The following is a 21442-nucleotide window of genomic DNA, read 5'->3' on the forward strand; positions in this document are numbered from 1 at the left end:
TTTTATTTTATTTTATTTTATTTTATTTTATTATTTTATTTTATTTTAATTTTTTGGAGACAGAGTTTTGCTCTTTCGCAATGGTGCAATTTTGGCTCAGGGCCACCTCCCCCTCCCGGATTCAAGTGATTCTCCCACCTCAGCTTCCCCAGTAGCTGAGATTACAGGCATATGCCACCACGCCCAGCTAATTTTTGCATTTTTAGTAGAGACGGGGTTTTACCATGTTGGCCAGGCTGGTCTCGAACACCTGACCTCAGGTGATCCACCTGCCTCAGCCTCCCAAAGTGCTGGGATTATAGGCATGAGCCACCATGCCTGGCCAAGAATAAATATTATCATATATGGTAAAAGATGGAACTAAATTAAAGATCTTTAAAGGAGGTGCTTATCCTAGATTATGAGGTGGGTCCTAAATGTTGTATCCTTTTATGAGGTGGGCCCTAAATGTCATAACAGGTATCCTTAAGAGAGAAGCACAGGGAAATTAGAAAGAGAGACACACAATGTAGAAAGTTACATAAAAAAAAGAGGCAGAGGCCGGGCGCGGTGGCTCAAGCCTGTAATCCCAGCACTTTGGGAGGCCAAGACGGGTGGATCACGAGGTCAGGAGATCGAGACCATCCTGGCTAACACGGTGAAACCCCGTCTTTACTAAAAAATACAAAAAACTAGCCGGGCGAGGTGGCGGGCGCCTGTAGTCCCAGCAACTCGGGAGGCTGAGGCAGGAGAATGGCGTAAACCCGGGACGTGGAGCTTGCAGTGAGCTGAGATCCGGCCACTGCACTCCAGCCTGGGCGATAGAGCGAGACTCCATCTCAAAAAAAAAAAAAAGAGGCAGAGACTAATGCAGCCACAAGGAATGCCAGCAGCCACCAGAAAATGAACGACGGAAGAACAGATTCTCCTTGAGGTCCCTGAGAGAGCCTGACTCTGTGGACACCTTGATTTTGGACTCCTGGTCTCCAGGTCCAGAGAGGATAAATTTCTGTTGTTTTGAGTCACCATGTTTGTGGTAATTTGCTACAGCAGTCCTAGAAAAGAAATACAGAACAATTCACCTATTTGGAGTTTGACAAATCAGGAACCTCTCACTCTTATAGAACCTGCCTGGAATCTTACCATCAGTGGAATCCTTACCATGTAGCTGGGGTAAAGTGTTCTGGTGCCCTCATCAGCATCCTCCTAGGAAAGCAAATACACTATTTGCCTCATCGTTTCGGCAAAATGAGGAAACTCTTCAATGCTCACTCAGTTGCCAACTAATAGGCTCATTAATAATGAGAATCTATTAATGTAAATGTAAACAAAAAAAAGATCTCTACAACCAAAAAGAGGGAAGAGAGCACTAGTTTAATTCTCAGATTAGGCATTATGCTATTATTGAGAATGTTATCTAGAATATTCACAAGTACCTCTGTTCTGTTTTTTCTTTTCCTGCAGACAGGGTTTGAAAAAAAGAGGCTGCTTCCTTCTATATAACCCTCTGTCAAGGGCATTCCTCACCAAGTTGATTCTGCTGTGTCTTCGATATAATTTTCCATCTACCCTAATTACCACTACCAGGCAGTCCTCTAAAACCATCAAAGAGGGTTTCCTATCGCTGCTTTTCCAAATTAACACAAGTATAGTGGCTTAAAACAACACAAATGTAGTGCCTTACAGTTCTGGAGGCCATGTTGGTCAGGTTGTACTCCTGAAAACTGCAGAGGGAGAATCTGTTTCCTTGCTTCGTCTGGTTTCTGGGGGTTTTCCGCATTCCTTGGCATATAACCCCTTCCTCTGTCTTCAAAGCCAGCAGCATACCATGTTCAAACCCCTCAAATATACACATCCTTTTTTGACTCTGACCCTCCTTCCTCCCTCTTCTAAGGACCTGTGTGATTCCATAAAGCTCACCCAGATAATCCAGAACAATCTCCCCATCTCAAGATTCTTCATTTAATCACATCTTCAAAGCCCTTTTAGCTACGTAAAGTAACGTGTTTGTAGGTTTCAAGGATTAGGATATGAATGACTTTTTGGAATGTGTTAGCCCACCACAGAGGGTTATTGGAACATGGACAACTGAGCTACCATAGAATCTTTTCAGCTACAAATATTTTAAAACACTGAAAAGATTGTAACATTTTATTTAAATATGTAACTGAGCACAGAAAAACTATGGGAAATTCCTACAGGTCAGAAATGAAAGGAGAACTGAAAGCTAGAACTGCAAGCCTACAGCTGGTGCTCTGGGGTCCCATGAGCAGGTGGGGAAGGAGTTCCTGCGTCAGAACAGTCCCTAATGGGAAAGGATTTAGGTTTCATAGCAGAGCTAGGAAGTGTAACTGAGACTCTTGCATAACTGGGATCTCCAAAAAGCTGTCTTTTTAGTGTCAGGGGTTAGAGAAAAACCACAACAATCTATCCAGAAAGATAGCAAAGACTTGTCAGTCTCTTCAAAAAGTCTGCAAGAAAGAGAAACACGAGCCTATCAAACAAGAGCCTATCATGCCCATGCTTGCAGTCTAAGAGTGCACTGCCTCAGGCATGCAGGAATCCTCAAGACAAACATTTCAAATAAAAGCTGATGGCACCTGGTGGAGAAAAGCTCATAAAAGCATATCCAAAATTTGCTCAGGATGGACCCTTCCAAATCCCAGCCCTTACAGGATTTCCAAAGAAAAAAATAAAAACATTGTGCCAATCAATAAATCACAAAATGACTAAGAAAAAAATTTACCATGAGAGAGATATGACAAATATAACAAAAGAAGGATAAAAGCTCCCAGGAACTTGAGATGACAGAACTAACTGAAGGAGACTAAAAACAAAACATTTTAAACTGACTAAAAAGATCAAAGGGGCTGGGCGTGGTGGCTCACGCCTGTAATCCCAATACTTTGGGAGGCCAAAGCAGGCAGATCACTTGAGGTCAGTTGTTCAAGACCAGTCTGGTCAACATGGTGAAACTCTGTCTGTACCAAAATATTTTTAAAAAACAGCCAGGTGTGATGGTGGGCACCTGTAATCCCAGCTACTTGGGAGGCTGAAGCAGGAGAATCGCTTGAAGCCGAGAGGCAGAGGTTGCAGTGAGCAGAGATCGTGCCACTGCACTCCAGCCTGGGTGACACAGTGAGACTCCGTTTCAAAAATAATAATAATAAAAAATTTAAAAAAAAAATTAAAAGAAAAAATAAAATAAAAGTTAAAGGGGAATAAAACTATTAAAAAATGATATTTTTACAAAGGCAAACTTAAAAAAGAGCCACATAAAACAAATCCAATGGTAGGAGAAAGAAGAGAAACTTACAATAGAAAGAATACATAAAGCTTCATTAAAGGAGAAAAAAGTAACAGCCCTTGGCAAAATTATTTAAGAGAAAGATTAATAATAAATCCTTCCAAATTTTAAACTGATAAATATCTATCAAAACCCAAAGCAAAATCAAACTTAGTGACAAAAGACAGGAAAGATTAGCCAACAGAAAATAAAATAAATCGTAAACATTTTCTCCAAAATTCAGGAATAAGACAGGGTGTGGGCTTTCACCACATCTATTCAGCACTGTAGTGGGGTTTTAGACAACTAAGTGTAAATACAGAAGAACAATGGGAGGAGAGAAACACAGCTTTCATTACTCACAAATTATTAGGAGTATCTACAAAGGAAATCCAAAAAATAAAAAAAAATTAAAATTGGTAAGAACCAGCAAAGTTGCTAGAAACAGAATCAATACACAAAAATCAACAACATGCCGATGCACCAAAAAAATTTTTTTCATGTACTTTTTAGTGTATAATTTTTAATATGACCTCAAAATATAAGGTATATATGAAGAAATCCAACAAAAGTAGTCCAAGATCTTCATGAAGAAAATTGTGAAATGTATTTGAAGCACATGAAAAAAGACCTAAAATAAACAGAGATAAAGATTAAGGACAAAAGCTTGTGTCTGCTGCACGTTTTCTCAGCCCAGCTGCACTGTCACCAGAACCATGAAGAAGAAATGCTCCTAGGTAGCAAATCAACCCTGTCAGTGATTCAATCTAACTGCCCCGAATGCCACCCTTGTTGTTGTTTTCACCCATATCTGTAAAACTTGAGCCTGACTCTACAAATTTTGGATGTATTTCCTTTTTTATTTTTTTAAGTAAAATTAAATACATAAAATGTGAAAACTAAGTAAGTTAAAAACCATCTAAAAATATCAGAACTTATTATAATGACCGGGCATGGTGGCTCATGCTTGTAATCCTAGCACTTTGGGAGGCCAAAGCGGGCAGATCCCTTGAGGTCAGGAGTTCAAGACCAGCCTGGCCAACATAGTGAAACCCTGTCTCTACTAAAAATACAAAAATTAGCCAGAAATAGCTTGAACCTGGGGGGCAGAGCTTGCACTCACGCCACTGCACTCCACCCTGGGTGACAGAGCAAGGCTTGTCTCAAAAAAATAAAATAAAATAAGAGATATGACAAATACCTCATTTTAATGGTTCAGTCATTAAAGCAGGTTACTGATACAGATCTAAATAAGCCAGCAGCGTAGTCTCTGAGACAGGCAAAATTCTAAGTCAGTAGAGAAAGAGTGGGCTTTAATAAGTAGCTTTGTGACAATCACCTTCTCATTTTGAAAACTGATATTATTTATCCCTACCTCAAACCATAAACTCTGGGCTTAAAAGCACAACTTAAAAGTATAGAAAAAATTTTAATGACTTTGTAAGTAAGGAAAAATGTCTTTGAAACAAGTTTCAAAAAACGCACATATAACACTGACATGGCATTTACTCTGTTTAAGAAAGTATTATAAGGATTTTACATTTATTAACTAATTTAATCTTCACAAAACTCCTAAGACGTAGGTACTACTGCTTCCATTTTTCAGATAGGAAAAGCTATGCACAAGTGAGATCTTAACTAACTTGCTCATGGTCAGACAGCAAGGAAGGGATAGAGCTGGGATGTGAACCCAGGCTACCTGGCTGTAGATCTGTGTTTTTGCGTACCATACCATCCTACCTGTTACAAATTTAAACTTCTGTACTGTACAGTGAAAACTACAAGACAAATGTGGGAGAAGCCTAGGACTAGCAGAATATATTTCCAGCACACATGAATATTTAAAAATGCCTACAAGGCCAGGCACGGTGGCTCACGCCTGTAATCCCAGCACTTTGAAAGGCCAAGGCAGGTAGATCACCTGAGGTCAGGAGTTCAAGACCAGCCTGGCTAACATGGTGAAACCCCATTTCTACTAAAAATACAAAAAATTAGCTGGGTGTGGAGGCACCCACCTGTAATCCTAAGTACTTGGGAGGCTGAGGCTGGAGAATCGCTTGAACCCAGGAGGAGGAGGTTGCAGTGGGCCAAGATGGCACCACTGCACTCCAGCTTGGGCAACAAGAGCGAAACTCCATCTCAAAATAAAATAAAATAAAATAAAATGCCTACAAATGAACTTAAGACAAAAAGCAAACTGAAAAGTGGTCAAAGGCAGTAAGAGGCAATTCACTGAAGAAGAATTTGAAAGGTCAACCAACACATGAAAATGTTAAATCGCATCAAAATCAGGGAAACAAAATTAAAACAAAGAAATACCATCTCACATGCACTAGACTGGCAAAAACTAAGCCTGATGACACCAAGAATGTAAAGAATCTAGAACTCGTGTATAAGTAGAAATATAAATTGTTGTAGCCACTTCATGTAACAAATTAACAATACCTAGGAAAATTAAAAATATGTATCCTTTACTACCCCAGCAATTCTGTTTCTAGGTTAATCCCCAGGAGAACACCTATGTCCCCAACTAGACATATACCAGGATTCTGCCACAGCCTTGTTTGTTACAGTAAAAAATTAAAAACATTTGCAAACATCATGACTAGGGAATTCATAGACTCTAGTGTGATCACATAATAGAATACAAATGACTTTTATCTATTTCTATTAAATTGACAAATTTCAAAAATGTAAAGAAAATCCAACAAGTTGCATAAATACAGATAAAACATATCATTTATATAAATTTTCAAACACAAAAAAAAATACTGTATGTTATTTGTAGATGATTAATGTATGTAATATATGACACTGTCATGCATATTCATGGAAATGACAGATCTTGATTTCAGGACAGTGACTACCCTTTGAGAGGGGAAAATGGGAAAGGGACTGGAGAGTAGGCCTTTAGTTATAGAGTAACATTTAACTTCTTAAAAGAGAGACTAGCTGGGTTCAGTGGCTGAGGCAGATCGCTTGAGCCCAGGAATCCTGGGCTGTAGTGCGTTGTGACTGCACCTGGGAATAGCCACTGCACTCCAGCCTGGGCAACATAGAGAACCCTCATCTCAAAAGAGAGAGAGAAAAAAAAAAAAAACACTGGCATACGTGAAATTTATAAAGCCAGTGAGTTCAGAGGGGTCTACCGCATTATTTCCTGCACATATGAAATTTCCTAATTAAAACTAGCCTTGAAAATGTAACAACCCCTTCTTACTAAGTCACCAATTCTAAATTCTTCTGCTTTGCTTTCCTCTGTAAATTAGTCCAACTTTTCCTCATCCAGCCTTAGCTCCCACGATCTCCCAAACCCAGCTACTTAAATCTAGACATTCTCACTTCTCTCTCAAATATTTCACATCAATTCCCATCTATGTATATTCAAGTGCAGTCCACATTCCCTCCTATAATTTGTTCCTATTTAGGAAAGAGGAGGTTTGGGAATGAAGGTGGTATACAACTGAAGGCAACAGACAGTAAGTTGCTGATTCTCCACATGTTTATAACAGAAGGCAATGCTCTAGGTTCATCACACTCAGATGGTCTCAAATGTGAACCAAGACACTGCCCTACCCCATTTTCATGCCCAACTCCTAGGTGCACATACGCATACACATGCACATGCAAATACACATTCTCATTTGTAAGGGCCATTCCCAAAGGTAAAAGAAAACATAGATTCAACTGTCTAATCCAAAACAAATTTTGCACTTATTACAGCAACAGTGAAACTGTACATCATAAACTTGTTTGTGCTAACCAATTTTCTAATAAACAACCAAAAGTATGTTGGATTTGTTCATTTAAAAAGTCAAAAACAATGTGTCTTCTTGTGTATGACTGGTGTTTCTAACACATTATTTTAAAATCCCCAAATACCCAAGTTAACTTTTAAAATTATAACACCTAAAGATTTATAATATGCCTCTAATAAGATCTGATTATCAGTGTATCTTTAACTTTACTAAAAAGGAGACTTTTAAAGATAATAATAAAACAATTTATTTCTCAGTAGTGATAATTATTTGTTATGGTTGGTTTGTAACTGTGAAGAGAATAAGACTATATGAGGTCTTCCAAACCAGTGATCTAAAAATTGTTGATTCAAATAGTTAACTCTAACTGCATAATTAAAAAGCCTAAGTTTGTCACTAGAACTTGCTAGACAAAGGGACTCCAAAGAATCTTTTGTTCTATTATAACAGTTTCCTTATGAAATCAACTGTAATAGAAAGTAAATGTACACCTATGACAAACCGTTTCCTTCCCTTTGGGAGATAGAATGCTGATAAAAAAGGAATTATGCAGCATCTGTTAATTCATTGCTAGTAATGTTTATATAAGCAAGGAAGCACCAACCTTTCCCGTTTTCTCTTTAAGACAAAGACGAATCATATTAAAAGAGTTTTAAAAAGAGAACTAAAGGAGCTGTAATGGAAAAGGTACACCAAAGCAAGATCATAAAACTGGTCATAAAAAGTGTGTCTAAAACTAGCATTTCTTCCTCAAGTAAACCCCAAGAGAAAGTGGCAATGGCAAAACTACAAGTGTACATGTGAATAGAGTCTTGGGGTTTACTTGAGGAAGAAATGCCAGGCCAGGCACAGTGGCTCATGCCTGTAACCCTAGCACTTTGGGATGCCAGGGAAGGAGGATTGCTTGAACCCAGGTAGTTTGAAACCAACCTAGGAAACATGGCGAGACCTCGTCTCTACCAAAAGAATAAAAAAATTAGCCAGGTGCAGTGGCAACCAGCTGTGGTCCCAGCTACTTGGGAGACTGACTCAGGATAGCTTCAGCCTAGGAGGTCAAGGTTGCAGGGAGCTGTGTTCATGCCACTGCACTCCAGCCTGGGCAACAGAGCAAGACCTTGTCTCAGAAAGAAAGAAAGAAATTTTTAGCCAGTGCTCACAGCACAAACACAGAACACCACAGCACAGGTGGGGCGTAGTGGTTCACATCTATAATCCTAGCACTTTGGGAGGCTCAGGAGTTTGGAGACCAGCCTGAGCAACACAGCAAGACCTTGTTTCAAAACAAAAACAAAAAAGAGAGAGAGAGAGGACACCACGGCACTGAAGTACCTGGCTAGAGATCCTAATCTGTTCCTTTCATTTTATAGGTGAGGAGTAATGTGACTTTTTTTCTCCCTATAGAACTGCATCATAGTGCCTAGGAATATATTTAAGAAATTTTTTACACTGAGATGTGATATTAAAGACACTATTATAATGCATAAGAAATTGTAGTTCCTGCTTTATCAACAGGTATTTGAATAGCATTTCTTTAATTTACTTCCTATGAGATTTGGTCACACAGTGATGTGTTAAGCACCAGTAATGCCCTCCACTCATATGACCTTTCCATTAGTTAACTACAAAATGTTAAGCTTATTCATTTTGTGCTTTTTTACTTTTATCTGATTCAGAAATTTTGTCACATACACGTACATTCACATACAAGCAGAAGAGCACACTGTGTGTTGCCTAGAATAGAACAAGAAATTCTACTTGGAATTAAGAAACTTAATATATTTGAGATCACTCTAGCATACAGCATTGTTTTAACATTAAGCAACAAGTGTTTATGTATCTTTCGGATTGATATATACAATAATGCTATTAAAGAACAAAGAGAACCAGTCGCGGTGACTCACACCTTTAATCCCAGCACTTTGGGAGGCCGAGGCGGGCAGATCACAAGGTCAGTAGTTCGAAACCAGCCTGGCCAGCATGGTGAAACCCTGTCTCTACTAAAAATACAAAAAGAAAAAAAAAAATTAGCCGGGCTTGGTGGCGCATGCCTGTAATCCCAGCTACTCAGGAGGCTGAGACAGGAAAATCACTTGAACTTGGCAGGCAGAGATTGCAGTGAGCTGAGATCGCGCCACTGTATTCCAGCCTGGCAACAGAATGAGACTCTGCCTCAAAAAAATAAATAAATAAAAATAAAAATAAAGAACAAAGAAAGATATATGCATAATGTTCTTTATAATCCAGTATATGCAGGTGTTGAAATATTAAACCACTATACTAAGCCTTGCAGATGATGAAGAAATTGCTAGGATACGCTAGAATTAAGAATAGAAGAACTGGGAAAGTTGCTGCCCAGAAGAAGAATGACCTCTGTCTTAGACATGTGTTGTTTTTGCAACCTAACACATATATTTCCAGTATGACCCTTAATGACTGGCCCCTCTGACCATCAGCAGCAGCAGACACACAAAATTCTGGCCTACCAATCATGGTTGCCCATCCTTCTATCAACAGTGATTGATCCAAGGGATGGGTCCATAAGCCAACAGGGTCAATAAGTATGTCCTGTAAGATCGGTAAAGGAATATTGAAAGGAAAAAACAACAGGTTCGTCTGACCTAGCAAGCTATAAGGACAACATTGATTCTGCCAGTGGCCATCATGTACAGGGAAAGATCTAGCCCCCAAAAGAAACCAAGCAGAGGCAAGCTACGCTGAAAAGCAGATGAAAGGGGCGAGCGACTTCTGAGTCCCTTGATCCCGCAAAACCTTATGACCCAACTATTGGATGTCCCAGTTATATGAGCCAATATGATTGTTTCAAGAACATCTATAACCCATGAAGTATCCTGATTAATACAAGCTTCACCTTGTGTTTATCACAATTTTTTAATACCTGAAAATTTGCACTGACCCTATTTACCTTCACCATTGAGACCACCTTCCTTACCAACCCCAAATCTAAATTCTCACCTTGTCAATAAGTTTTTAAAACCATGAGCACTCCCTTTTAGCTGAAAAGACATCCCGAAAGCTTCTTACTCTGCCATCAAAAGAAGAATGGAATCAATGAGCCAGAGGAATGTCCCATCTTTTTTCTACAAATACCCTCCTTGGCGTTCCTAAATTTAACACCAATGTAAGTTTTACCACTGAGCAGGTCTGTGGTTGCCTGCAGACTAGGAGGGGGGTTTAGGGGTGGGAAAAAGGGATTTCAAAGAAGGATGAGGAGATTTTCAGGGGTCTTGAATGTGGTCATGGGTTCACAGGTGTATACATATGCCAAAACTTACCAAATGCTACACTTTAAGTATATTCACCTTAATGTGTCAATATTTCAATAGATCTGTTTCCCCCAAAAGACAAAGCTTTACAAGGAAAGCCATTTTAGACCATCTTCTGCCTGGCATGGAACAATTCATGGTACCTAGAGCTTTGTATGTAATTTGGTGGCATGCCAAGGGCAGTTGGGCAGGAAAGTTGACGGAGACTGGGCCCGTGACAATATGCTTGAATTGTGCACATGCCCTGGGTTACCTGGGTCTTGACTTCTTTTTCCATGAAAATAATAAATCTTACCATTTTAAGCAGTGATAGCTGGGTTTCTATTACTTTGGGCTAAACTCTATTCCTAACATTGTGGTCTTTGTTTTAAAGCCAATCAGATCAGGTCACTTCTACACTGGCTGTCCTTTGTTTCTGATCTCGAGATGAAGTCCATACTCCAAGGCTGACAAATCCCAAGATGTGAAGGGCCTGGATTATCGCCCGAGGTTATTCACTAGCCACCATTCCTCCTCCCAGCCATCCTTGGAATTCTTCTGATGGGCCTTCTACACTTTAAGCGCCAGACAATCAAGGCCCAAGTTATCTTATATTCCTAGCACCTGGCTAAGACTGTGAAGCAGAAGAGGTGCTCAAAACATGCTGTTGAATGAAAGAGCATATGATATTGCTCATTACCCTTTCAGGACAAGGAAATGCTAATTCTCCAATCTATAAAATATTTGGAGGGGAAGAAAGTCAGTCTAATGATGTTCCATATTATTCTCTGTCTACGTAACCTTCAATCTTTCATCAAATACCCACCACATTTCAAAAACAAGATGAAAAGGCAGATTTTAATATTGTGAAAACAACTACCTTTTTTTTGAGTATCAAAATTCTTCCGAGGTAAGTGAATTGCTTTGAGGATGAAAGAATTTAAAACATTTGAAAAAGCCAGATTAGATGTTGTAAATTATTCAAAAATGTTTTGTTAGCACTAAAGCAAGAGAGAAGTTATGACGGTAGTGGAAGGCAAGCAAATTTAAAACAGCAGTAAGATACAGAAGGACTCTACCAACAAAACGTAATATGGCATCCATAGACATGTAAAGAAAACAAAGGTAGCCAGGTTCAATGGCTCACATCTGTAATCTCAGTACTTTGGGAAGCCAATGCAAGAGGATTGCTTGAGGTCAGGAGTTCAAGACCAGCCTGGGCAACAGAGCAAGACCTGTCTCTACAAAAAAAATTTTTTTAATTAGCTGGGTAGGGTAGAGTATGCCTGTAGTTCTAGCTACTCAGAAGGAGAGAAGGTGAGAGGATTGCTTGAGCCAGGGGTTCAAGGCTGCAGTAAGCTATCATCACACACTGCACACCAGCCTTGGTGACAGAGTGAGACCTTGCCCCTAAAAAAAGAAAACAAAGCCCCAGACTATCTTCCTCAATATGCCTCAATACTCACAATGAGGAATTACGTGTGAATACTGAACTCTCTTCTGAACTTCTGCTTAATGTGGAAAACTAAAGAGCAATTCAGAAAAGATCAAGCACGTGTTTCTACGATGCCAAACATCTGGATGGAAATGTGAAAACTCTATAAATAATCTAGATTTTCCTAAATAGCCAGACACTGAGTGTTGAAGCCAAAACCTCAGTTCTTTGATTGCTTTATGAACATTCTTCAAATGACACAGAAAGCCTGAAGTGCTCTTGCAAATATTTTTCTTCATTATGGTTCTCTATAATGCCATTGCTTTTATACTTACTAAACAAAAAATACAAAGTATATGGAAATTATATAAAGCTAACTGAAAGTAAGGGACCTCCACTTGTCACTTTCCAAGGGTAACTAGTTGAGGTGACTTCCACAGCTGCCAACAAAGTTCCAACCCCACCCTATCACTTCCTTCTTTGGAGCATTTCTGGGAGTCAAGAAATGAAGTATGGGTAGAAGAACCCTGTACTGATTCCTGCATTCAATTAACTAAATGCCAACCACATGCCAGGGCTGTGGCGGGCATGCAGGAAAGCCAGAATGACTGGGACATGGCCTTTATTGTTCAGAGGATTATAAGAAAAATAAAACGGTAATTGCTCTTTTCAATGACTTCTTCACTGACAAATTCAGGAACCAACTCTTGGTCCCCATCTCCTTGAAAGGGTTTGCACTTGACTTCTGAGACACCAACCTCTCTGCAATTTTCCTCCTACCTGACTGGCCAGTCCTTTTCAGGCTCCCTTGCTGAATGTTCCTCATCTCCTGCATCTCTTGATGTATGAACGGCACTGCTTCAATCCATGGACCACTGCCCTTCTCTATCTACTCTCACTAACTTGTTGATTTCATCCAGTCCCAACTCTTTAAATGGCTCCCTGAACTTAAATCTCCAGAAAGTCCTCTCCTCTGAATGACAGTGTGGTTACTATAAGTGCTACCTGACATTTCCACTTGGGTTTCTTTGGCATTGCATCTAATACTGAATCCTCTAATTCATCCCAAAGCCTGCTCCACCTACCATCTTCTCCATCCTAGTTAATGGCAAATCTATCCTGCCAGTTCCTTGAGCCACAAATCATAAGTAATCTGTGACTTGTCTCTTTCAGTAAATCAGGTCGCCCTACCTCCAAAACAGTCTCAGAATCTATTTCTTTTAATTTTGTTGCCACCATACTAATCCAAGCCTCCATCATCTCATGCGCAAATTATAGCAATAGCCTTGTAACTAGCCTCAATGCTCCCACCTGTGCCATCTATAATCTATTCTTAACTCAAGAGTCATATAGCCTTTTATATAAAAATCAGACTATAACAGCCCTCAAGCCTAAACATACCATTGGCTCCCTATTTCACTTGGTATAAAAGCTCATGTCCCTATAGTGCTCTCCTGGGTCCACCCATTACTTCTCTGACCTCATTTCCTACACTGCACTGCCTGCTTGCTCTGTCACACTCATATTTGACTCATCTGTCCCTTGCATAAACCAGCAATACTCCTCCTGGCCAGGCACACAGTTGCTCACACCTGTAATCCAAGCACTCTGGGAGGTCAAGGTGGGAGGATTGCTTGAGGCCAGGTGTTCAACGCTAGCCCGGACAACACAGACCCTGTCTCTACAAAATAGTTTTTAAAATTAGCCAGCCATGGTGGCACATGCCTGTAGTCCCAGATACTCGGTAGGCTGATGTGGGAGGATCACTTGAGCCCAGGAGACAGCTCTCCGGCAGTGACCTGAGATCATGCCACTGCGTAACAGAGCAATACCCTATCTCAAAAAAAAAGAAAGAAAAGAAAAAAAAAAGAAGCAGAAATATTCTTCCATCAGGATCTTTTCAAAGACCATTTCCTCTACCTGAAACACTTTTCCCAGATAACTGTTCTTCATCTCCTTTAAGACTTTTGATACAGTTTGGATATTTTTCTCCTCTAAATCTCATGTTGAAATGTAATCCCCAATGTTGGAGGTAGGGCCTGGTGGGAGGTGATTCGTAGGGGTGGATTCCCCATGAATGGTTTGGCACCATCCCCTCAGTGATAAGTGAACTCTCCCTCTGAGTTCACGTGAGATCTGGTTGTTTAAAAGTGTTTGAAAAGTGTTTGGCACCTCCCCCTCACTCTCCCCATGTGACACAGAGGCTTCCGTTCCCCTTCCGCCATGATTGTAAGCTTCCTGGGGCCCTCACCAGAAGTAGATGCCAGCACTATGTTTCCTGCAGAACCATGAGCCAATTAAAGTTCTTTTCTTTATCCAGTCTCAGGTATTTCTTTATAGCAATGCAAGAACAGTTTAACACCTTTCTTACACTGTTTTCTTTCTACACAGGCCAAGCATGACCACCACATGTGAAGCTGTGTACCCATCCTCCCACATCCACTCCACTGCCCCACCCATCGTTCCTTTTACTCTGCTTTATTTTTCTCCATAGCACTTATTTCCCTTCTAATATGATATATAATTTACTTACTTATTTATCATCTGTCTGCCCCCATAAACGTAAACTCCATGAAGGCAAGCCATTGGGGTTTCGTTCACTGCTATTGATGCTCAATTAATATTCATGATTACAATAAAGAACAGAAAGAAAATAACTTGGGCACATCTTATACTTACATTAGACTCCCAAATAACCCCAACCAGTTACAATTATAATACAATGTTACAGGAAGTTTATTTATTCAAGAGAAAGGGTAGAGGAAATCCACAGACATGTTTGAAAGGTTGGCCAAGAATGGGAAAAAAAGAGGATATTACAAGAAATATCCAATTCTACAGTGGATAAATAAAAGTAATTCCTACTTAATATTACTACTTTTTAACCTAATGCTAACTTTCATGCTTTAAAATATTTAGCTGTGCTTCTGCATTTAATCTTGATCACTACAGGCTAAAAGAAACAAAACATTGTTTTGTATGCGTTTTCTTTACGCAAGTTTTACCTGTGAAGAATAGCTGGAAAGAAACAGCCAAGTCTATAAATTCAGCAAAATTCAACTTTTTCCACCTGAAGCTGTAACAACTTAATTTTATTTCTATTATACATCTAAAGCATTTATATACTACCTGATTTTATCCGTACACAGCTTCATGAGGGAAGACTGAAAAATATCATCACCAATTTATACATGAAGAAACTGAAATTCAAAGTAAGCTGTTTGTCTAGTAATAGAGTTGGAAAAGTTTCAGTTTTCTTCATAAATCCAGTGATCTTTCTTCCCATAATTTGTGTGGACATATTTTTTTATCTAACAGATTAAAAAAAAAAAAAAGAATTTTCTTCCCATAAATTGTATGGTCATAATTTTTTATCTAATAGATACGGCACACTTTATCTACCATAAAATGCATCCCAAGCTGGCAGCAGTGACTCATGCCTATAACCCCAGCACTTTGGGAGGCCGAGGCGGGGGGATCACCTGAGGTCAGGAGTTCGAGACCAGCCTGGCCAACATGGCGAAACTCTGTCTCCACTAAAAATAGAAAAAATAAGCTGGACATGGCGGCGGGCACCTGTAATCCCAGCTACTCAGGAGGCTGAGGCAGGAGAATCGCTGGAATCCAGGAGGCGGAGGTTGCAGTGAGCTGAGATTGCACCACTGTACTCCAGCCTGGGCAACAAGAGCGAAACTCCACCTCAAAATAAAATAAAACAATAAAATGCATCCCAATTTCAGAGATGATAAAATATAAATTAATGTGTTTTCAAAATAATGTAATTCGGTATAATTTTATGCTGCATGAGAATTTTCTCAAAACAACCAAAAGTATAAGGAAAAAGCATCATGATAAAGAGAAAGAAACAAACATGGACAGACGTTAGAAGAATGAACGAACACACACAGGAGAAACAAAACAGAAACTTCTGAAATTTCCCTCCTGAATTTAAAACCGGCAGGGCAACTCTTAAAAAGTCCCAGTAAATAGACGCTTGGTCATATTTTTCAGTTGGGCTCTATTTAACAAAGTCAGCTACCTTTTTTCTGGTTGGGTGTTTTCAATAGAGCTTTCTTCTCTGGTTAAGAAGCACAAGGAGACATATTACAAAGCTTCAAAATATTACATATTTTCATACAAAATTTATTTCATATTTTCTAAAATTTCCCACAAATTGCTAAGCATAATTTTCAAAAGTTTTTTCACTATTTGTCAAACTCTTTTCGGCCTAAAATATTCCTATAAACTATTAAAATTAAGTCATTTTCCCAAATAGTTTTCATTTTTATGTATATCCTAAATGGTATCAAAAAGACCCACACACTATTTCTACATTTCCTTGATTCAATCACACCTCCTTTATTCCCCCTACTTCTCTAACCCACAAATATCTCCCACATTCCTAAATTGTATGGTGCCTAAAGTCAGTATATTCCTTATACGCCATTTAATTTTCCCACTCCATATCTCTCATCTAGATCCTGTCTTCAGAGTGCATTTGCCTTTATAGGTATTTATTCCCCACAGTTCTCAAAAGAGTGCATACAGTAGGCAAATGTTTATTGACTGAATACAACTCCTGAAAACGTGTAGAAAAGGGAGTAAATAAAACGAGGCTTCATAAAAGCATATTGATTTTAAGCCCTGTTTGGTTTGCTGCTGTATTTCCAAACTGAGAATAGAGCCTGGCACACAGTAGGCACTCAAGCATTTGTTGAATGAAGAAACTGAAAGTTTCTTTAAATGCAGGAAGTTCTGAGGCAAGTCATTCTCTTAGAATGCCGTGAAGGTGAATTCGGGAATGTAGCTTCCCCCTTTTCTTCTATATTTACAAATTGTTAACACATACTACACTAATTTAAGCTTGCCCAGTACTGGCGATCTTATTAACTAAAATAATCAAGCCATGAACAACAACAAAAATCAATTGCTAACATTCTGCCAGCCGGGCGCTGTGGCTCATGCCTGTAATCCCAGCACTTTGGGAGGCCAAGGCAGGTGGATCACCTGAGGTCAGGAGTTCAACACCAGCCTGGTCAACATTGTGAAAGCCTGTCTCTACTAATAATCAAAAAATTAGCTAGGCATGGTGGTGCACGCCTATAATCCCAGTTACTCAGGAGGCTGAGGCAGGAGAATCGCTTGAACCCAGAAGGCAGAGGTTGCAGTGAGCCAAGATCATGCCACTGCACTCCAGCCTGGGCAACAGAGCAGACCCCATCTTAAAAAAAAAAAAAAAAAATTCTGCCTAGTGATCACATTTCCTTGTTTGGGACTTGCAACTTGTTTTTAGTGACATGCTTTCTGAGCTGACCATGAACGTGGCACGAATCTCAGGCTCATTAGCAAGCTACCAGAGCATGCGGACACTTCAGCTGATAGAGTCCAAAGTTCCTCGAGAAAATGCTTCAACACAGCAGTGATGATGCTTCAGGCAGCCATGGTTTTTGCACCTGCTGTTCCCATATGCAATCCTGGTTTAACCAACACTTTTAGAAATGACCTCAAATGTAATCCTATAGTGTTGAGCACATTTTAGAGACAGTGACCAGGGTGGGATTAGAACCTACAAAGAGTGTTTCTATTCATGACTTATAAAGAAATGTCTCCCAAATCTTCAGGCTCAAACCATCCCCAACTGTCTCACATTTTTTTCATCTTAAAATGTTGAGAAAGAGATCAGGGGAGAAATAGAAGCTAAATAATGGCCATAGCACATTTTCAGCATCTATCTAAGACTTGATCCACCTTACCTGTCACTTGCCTCCACTTTAAACTGCTACATTTATTTAAGCCTATTTACAATGTAAAAGAACCAAGTAGTCACTAATTCATTTCAAGAAATGTCCCTTTGTCTAAAAAGTCTATGATTTAAAAGGGCTAGCCATTTTTATTGTCCTGTGAATTTCCAATTCATTAAGTTTTACTGCGCAGCTATTAAAACCAATAGAATACACACTTTGAAGGTCAATGATTTAGAATAGATATTAAATAGTCTTAATATGTCCCTTTAGAATCACCTTTCTTTTGCCTCACTTTCCTGATATACTCTAAATACAACTAAAAATGGTAAGTCTAGAAAGCAGTGGAACTTCATTTTTAAATAACTTGCCTTTCTAAAAAATATTACACATTAATTTATACAGACCCTTCAGTCAAGTAAGTATGCAAAGTAGACATTCCACTTTGTGTAAGCAGACACTGCAAGATTAAGTGTCTGGCAAACAGACGACTAAATCATTGGCAGAAAAAAAAAACAGAACTCAGGGCACAAAATAAGGAATTTAAAGTTCTAAGCAGGCCATTCACATTGATTTAAAAAAATAAACAAAAACAAACAAACAAAAAAACTAGAGAACTGGTCAGCATTTACTTAATAAACAGCCACGGTGATAAGCATGCCTCAGGTTGATACAGATGAATTTTGATCTGAAACTTGACATGTGTCTCCAAGGAACTAACTGTATCACCAGGTGTTCTAAAATTTTTTCCCCCAAGTCTACTATTAATGGCCATGTTGACTATATTCTTACTAACTAGCCATAAAAGCGTACTCAATGCCTGTTTCTGTCTTGCCTTCAAAGCTTGCAATCATGTTCACATACAAAGGAAGAGTAATGGTAAAATGACCCAACCTCCTTCTCCTGTTGGTGACCACAAGGCAGCCTCTCTATTCCAAGGATGTAATCTAAGCTTGCACAGATGGCCTAGCTCTCTGCTAATGCACGGGTGCTGGGTTCGTTTTCAGGGTGGGTGCTGCAAAGCGCCAGGTATATTTATAGAAGGGAGCAAGACTACAATGGAGGGATGATGACAGAAGAGGAAGTTTCTTCCGCCTGGTAGAGGCAGCCTGTGGAAAGATCTGGATTCCACAGCCTAGGTTCCACTCCTGACTCGTCAACTACCAGCTATATAAACTTATTAAAACCTTTTTGGTCGTTTACCTTATGTATAAAATGTAGACAATGCCCCATTCCCTCTGAAGGTTGGCAGCATGATGAACGAACATTGTGTACGTAAAACCTGGGACGTGATAGGCATTCAATAAACGTTGATCTGTCCTGCCCATCCTTCTGTTCACCCAGAATTGCGCCTCAAAAAATCACAAAGATAGCCTGCAGCGTTAAAACTAAGAGGCCCAAGCTGGTTAGCAGGGAAAGAAACGACTTGGGTGGGGGCTCGCTTATTTCCTGGAGGACTTGGTTTAAAATGGAGTTAGGATATTATAGATCATGGACAAGACACGCAGAAAAAGCACCATGTACAAGCAAAACTGACAACAACAAAAAGACATCCCTTTACTGCGAGCACGAAACAAACTTCGGAAGCGGAGGGCATCCTGTGAACCTACTCAGTAGCCTCAGTTAAAATCCAGAGCTAACCCAGAGGCACACCAGCCATATGCCGCCTCGTCAGTTTCAGGCCACGCCATTCTGCAAAACTGTCCGCAAGCCCGGACCGCTCTCGCGCCTCCACGCCTGGCCCAGATGCGTTTGGATGCCAGAAGCGAGCGGCAGAAGGGTTGGGGTGGGAAAGCGGGGAGGTCCGGTTAAATGTTTGAAAAACAAGGCGGTGGGTGAGGGGGCGGGGGGGAGCAATGTGGCAGAGACGCGGCCAGCAAGCCTGAAAGACGGCGGCTTCACAATGAACGAAAGGAAGAGACTGCGACAAGCGCCGGCGCCCGATCCCCGGCGGGGACGGATGGTGGGGACGGATGGTGAGGCCGGGGACGCGCAGAGCGTGGGAAGCCGGGAAGGGGGCGCGGGATGCAACGAGTGAGTCGCTGGCCAGACAGGGAAGCCAAAGAGCGCCCAAGCAGGTGCAAAACCCCCAAGCGGGCAGGAACGAACTGGGGATACTCACGGTGTAAAGCAGGTTGAGGGCGCACAGGCAGTTCTTGGAACATGCGAAGCCCCCGCAAACCATCTTGGAAACTGTGGTTGCCGGCAGCTGCACGTAAATTCGACTCCCGCAGAGGTTCCCGGACAGCCGCTTTGTCCTTGCCTTTGGGGCCTGGCCCAGGAGGGGCAGCAGCGCAGACGTGGGTGGGCGACCGGGGCTGGGGCCTGGGGCTGCAATACGTGGGTTGCGCGCGGCGGTTCGGACCAGCTCTGGAACCTGCGGCCGCCGCAGCTGAATCGGAGCCGGAGCCCTAGCCCCGCCCAGCCCCTTCGTCTCGCCCCGCGCGCTGATTGGCCGCTGGCAGGGAACAAAGGTAGAAATATGCAAATAAATGCGCTCCGCCGGCCGGGATCCGGGAGGGGCGGAGCGGTCCCCGGGAGAGGGGGAAGGGGCCAAAGCAGTGTAGGAGGGAGCCCCAGGCCAGAACTGGTGTTGGCGGCCTCGGTGTGGTTTCCCCAGGAGCAGGTGAGGAGGGAGGGCGGGGCTCGGAGGAGATCCACGCTGGCAAGGAGAAATATGACAGCACCTCTGGATTCTTGGTCCTGGCAGATGACGTGGCACCATTTTGAATGAGATTTCAAAACTAAGCACCTGGTCTTGTTCAAGGAAGGAAGGCAGGAAGCAAGTAATGAATGAAAACATGTGAAAGATTTAAAAGAGAACGAAGTAGAGGGAAATGAAAGGGAGAAAAAAAGTGAAACAATTTTTTTAAAAAAGAATAAAATCCCTGCTTTTCTCAGAAAATAAGATATGTGCCCTATAATTGTGACCTGTGACAGGTCAGACGTATCCTATAAAGATTTGCAGAATACTAATAAACTTTATGAATACATGCATGCAAAGGAAAATCAAGAGAGGGAGAAGGTGGAGATGGTTAATGGGTACAAAAAAATAGAAACAATGAATAAGACCCACTATTTGACAGCACAATAAGGAGACAATCGTTAATAAGAACTTAATTGTGTATTTTTAAATAACTTAAAGAATGTAACTGGATTGTTTGTAACTCAAAGGATAAATGTTTGAGAGGATGGATACCCCGTTCTCCGTGATGTGCTTATTTCACATTGCATGCCTGTATCAAAACATCTCATGTACCCCGTAAATATATACACCTGCTATGTGTCAACAAAAGGTTTTTAAAAAAAATTTAAAAAGAAAATCAAGAGAGATTATTTTGTGTTCTGGTCGTGAATTTCGGTAAACTTACTTTTTCACAAAAATAACTGTGAAAATCTTCAAATAATTCAGACTTCACCTCAATTAATTCATTATCAGTTTACTGCTTCTCTGCTATAGAAATGCATCTTGTATCCTTAATTCTTCACCTATAAATTGGGATTTTAAAAGTATGTCAAGCACTTTTTGCATAGTGCCTGGCACAGGGTAAGGCCTCAATAAATGTCAGCTGGTATTCGTAGATCTAACATTTTGTAAAGGCCTACTGTGTTCCAGGCACTAAGCTAAGGCAATAAAGGTTTAGTTATTTTATAGCAGCTTCTACCAAAGAAAAAGCTTTTATAAAGAGATTTGCAAGTTTGCAATCTAACCTAAAGGTTCATATGGAGTAAATTATGTAATTGCAAATGCTAAATTTGTATTAAACATTGCAGCTGATTAAAATAATTTGTCAGCCGGGCGCTGTGGCTCACGCCTGTAATCCTAGCACTTTGGGAGGCCGAGGTGGGTGGATCACGAGGCCAGGAGATGGACACCATCCTGGCTAACACGGTGAAACCCCATCTCTACTAAAAATACAAAAAATTCGCCAGGTGTGGTGGTGGGTGCCTGTAGTCCCAATGGGGAGGCTGAGGCAGGA

The 21442-nt window shown here is 40.6% G+C and overlaps 1 protein-coding gene across 1 annotated transcript in view; it reads right to left on the reverse strand.

Annotated features, from left to right (window-relative positions):
* Nucleotides 1-19909, reverse strand: part of TSPAN13 (tetraspanin 13) — a 31974-nt gene extending 12065 nt beyond the window's left edge. The window contains exon 1 of the mRNA XM_017889072.1: nucleotides 19585-19909. Within this exon, the coding sequence (XP_017744561.1) occupies nucleotides 19585-19647 (63 nt within the window). The 5' untranslated portion in view covers nucleotides 19648-19909. The remainder of the gene's footprint in view (nucleotides 1-19584) is intronic.
* Nucleotides 19910-21442: the final 1533 nt, after the last annotated feature.

Source organism: Rhinopithecus bieti, unplaced genomic scaffold, assembly GCF_001698545.2.
Source record: "Rhinopithecus bieti isolate Rb0 unplaced genomic scaffold, ASM169854v2 scaffold_16834, whole genome shotgun sequence".
Taxonomy (NCBI): domain Eukaryota; kingdom Metazoa; phylum Chordata; class Mammalia; order Primates; family Cercopithecidae; genus Rhinopithecus; species Rhinopithecus bieti.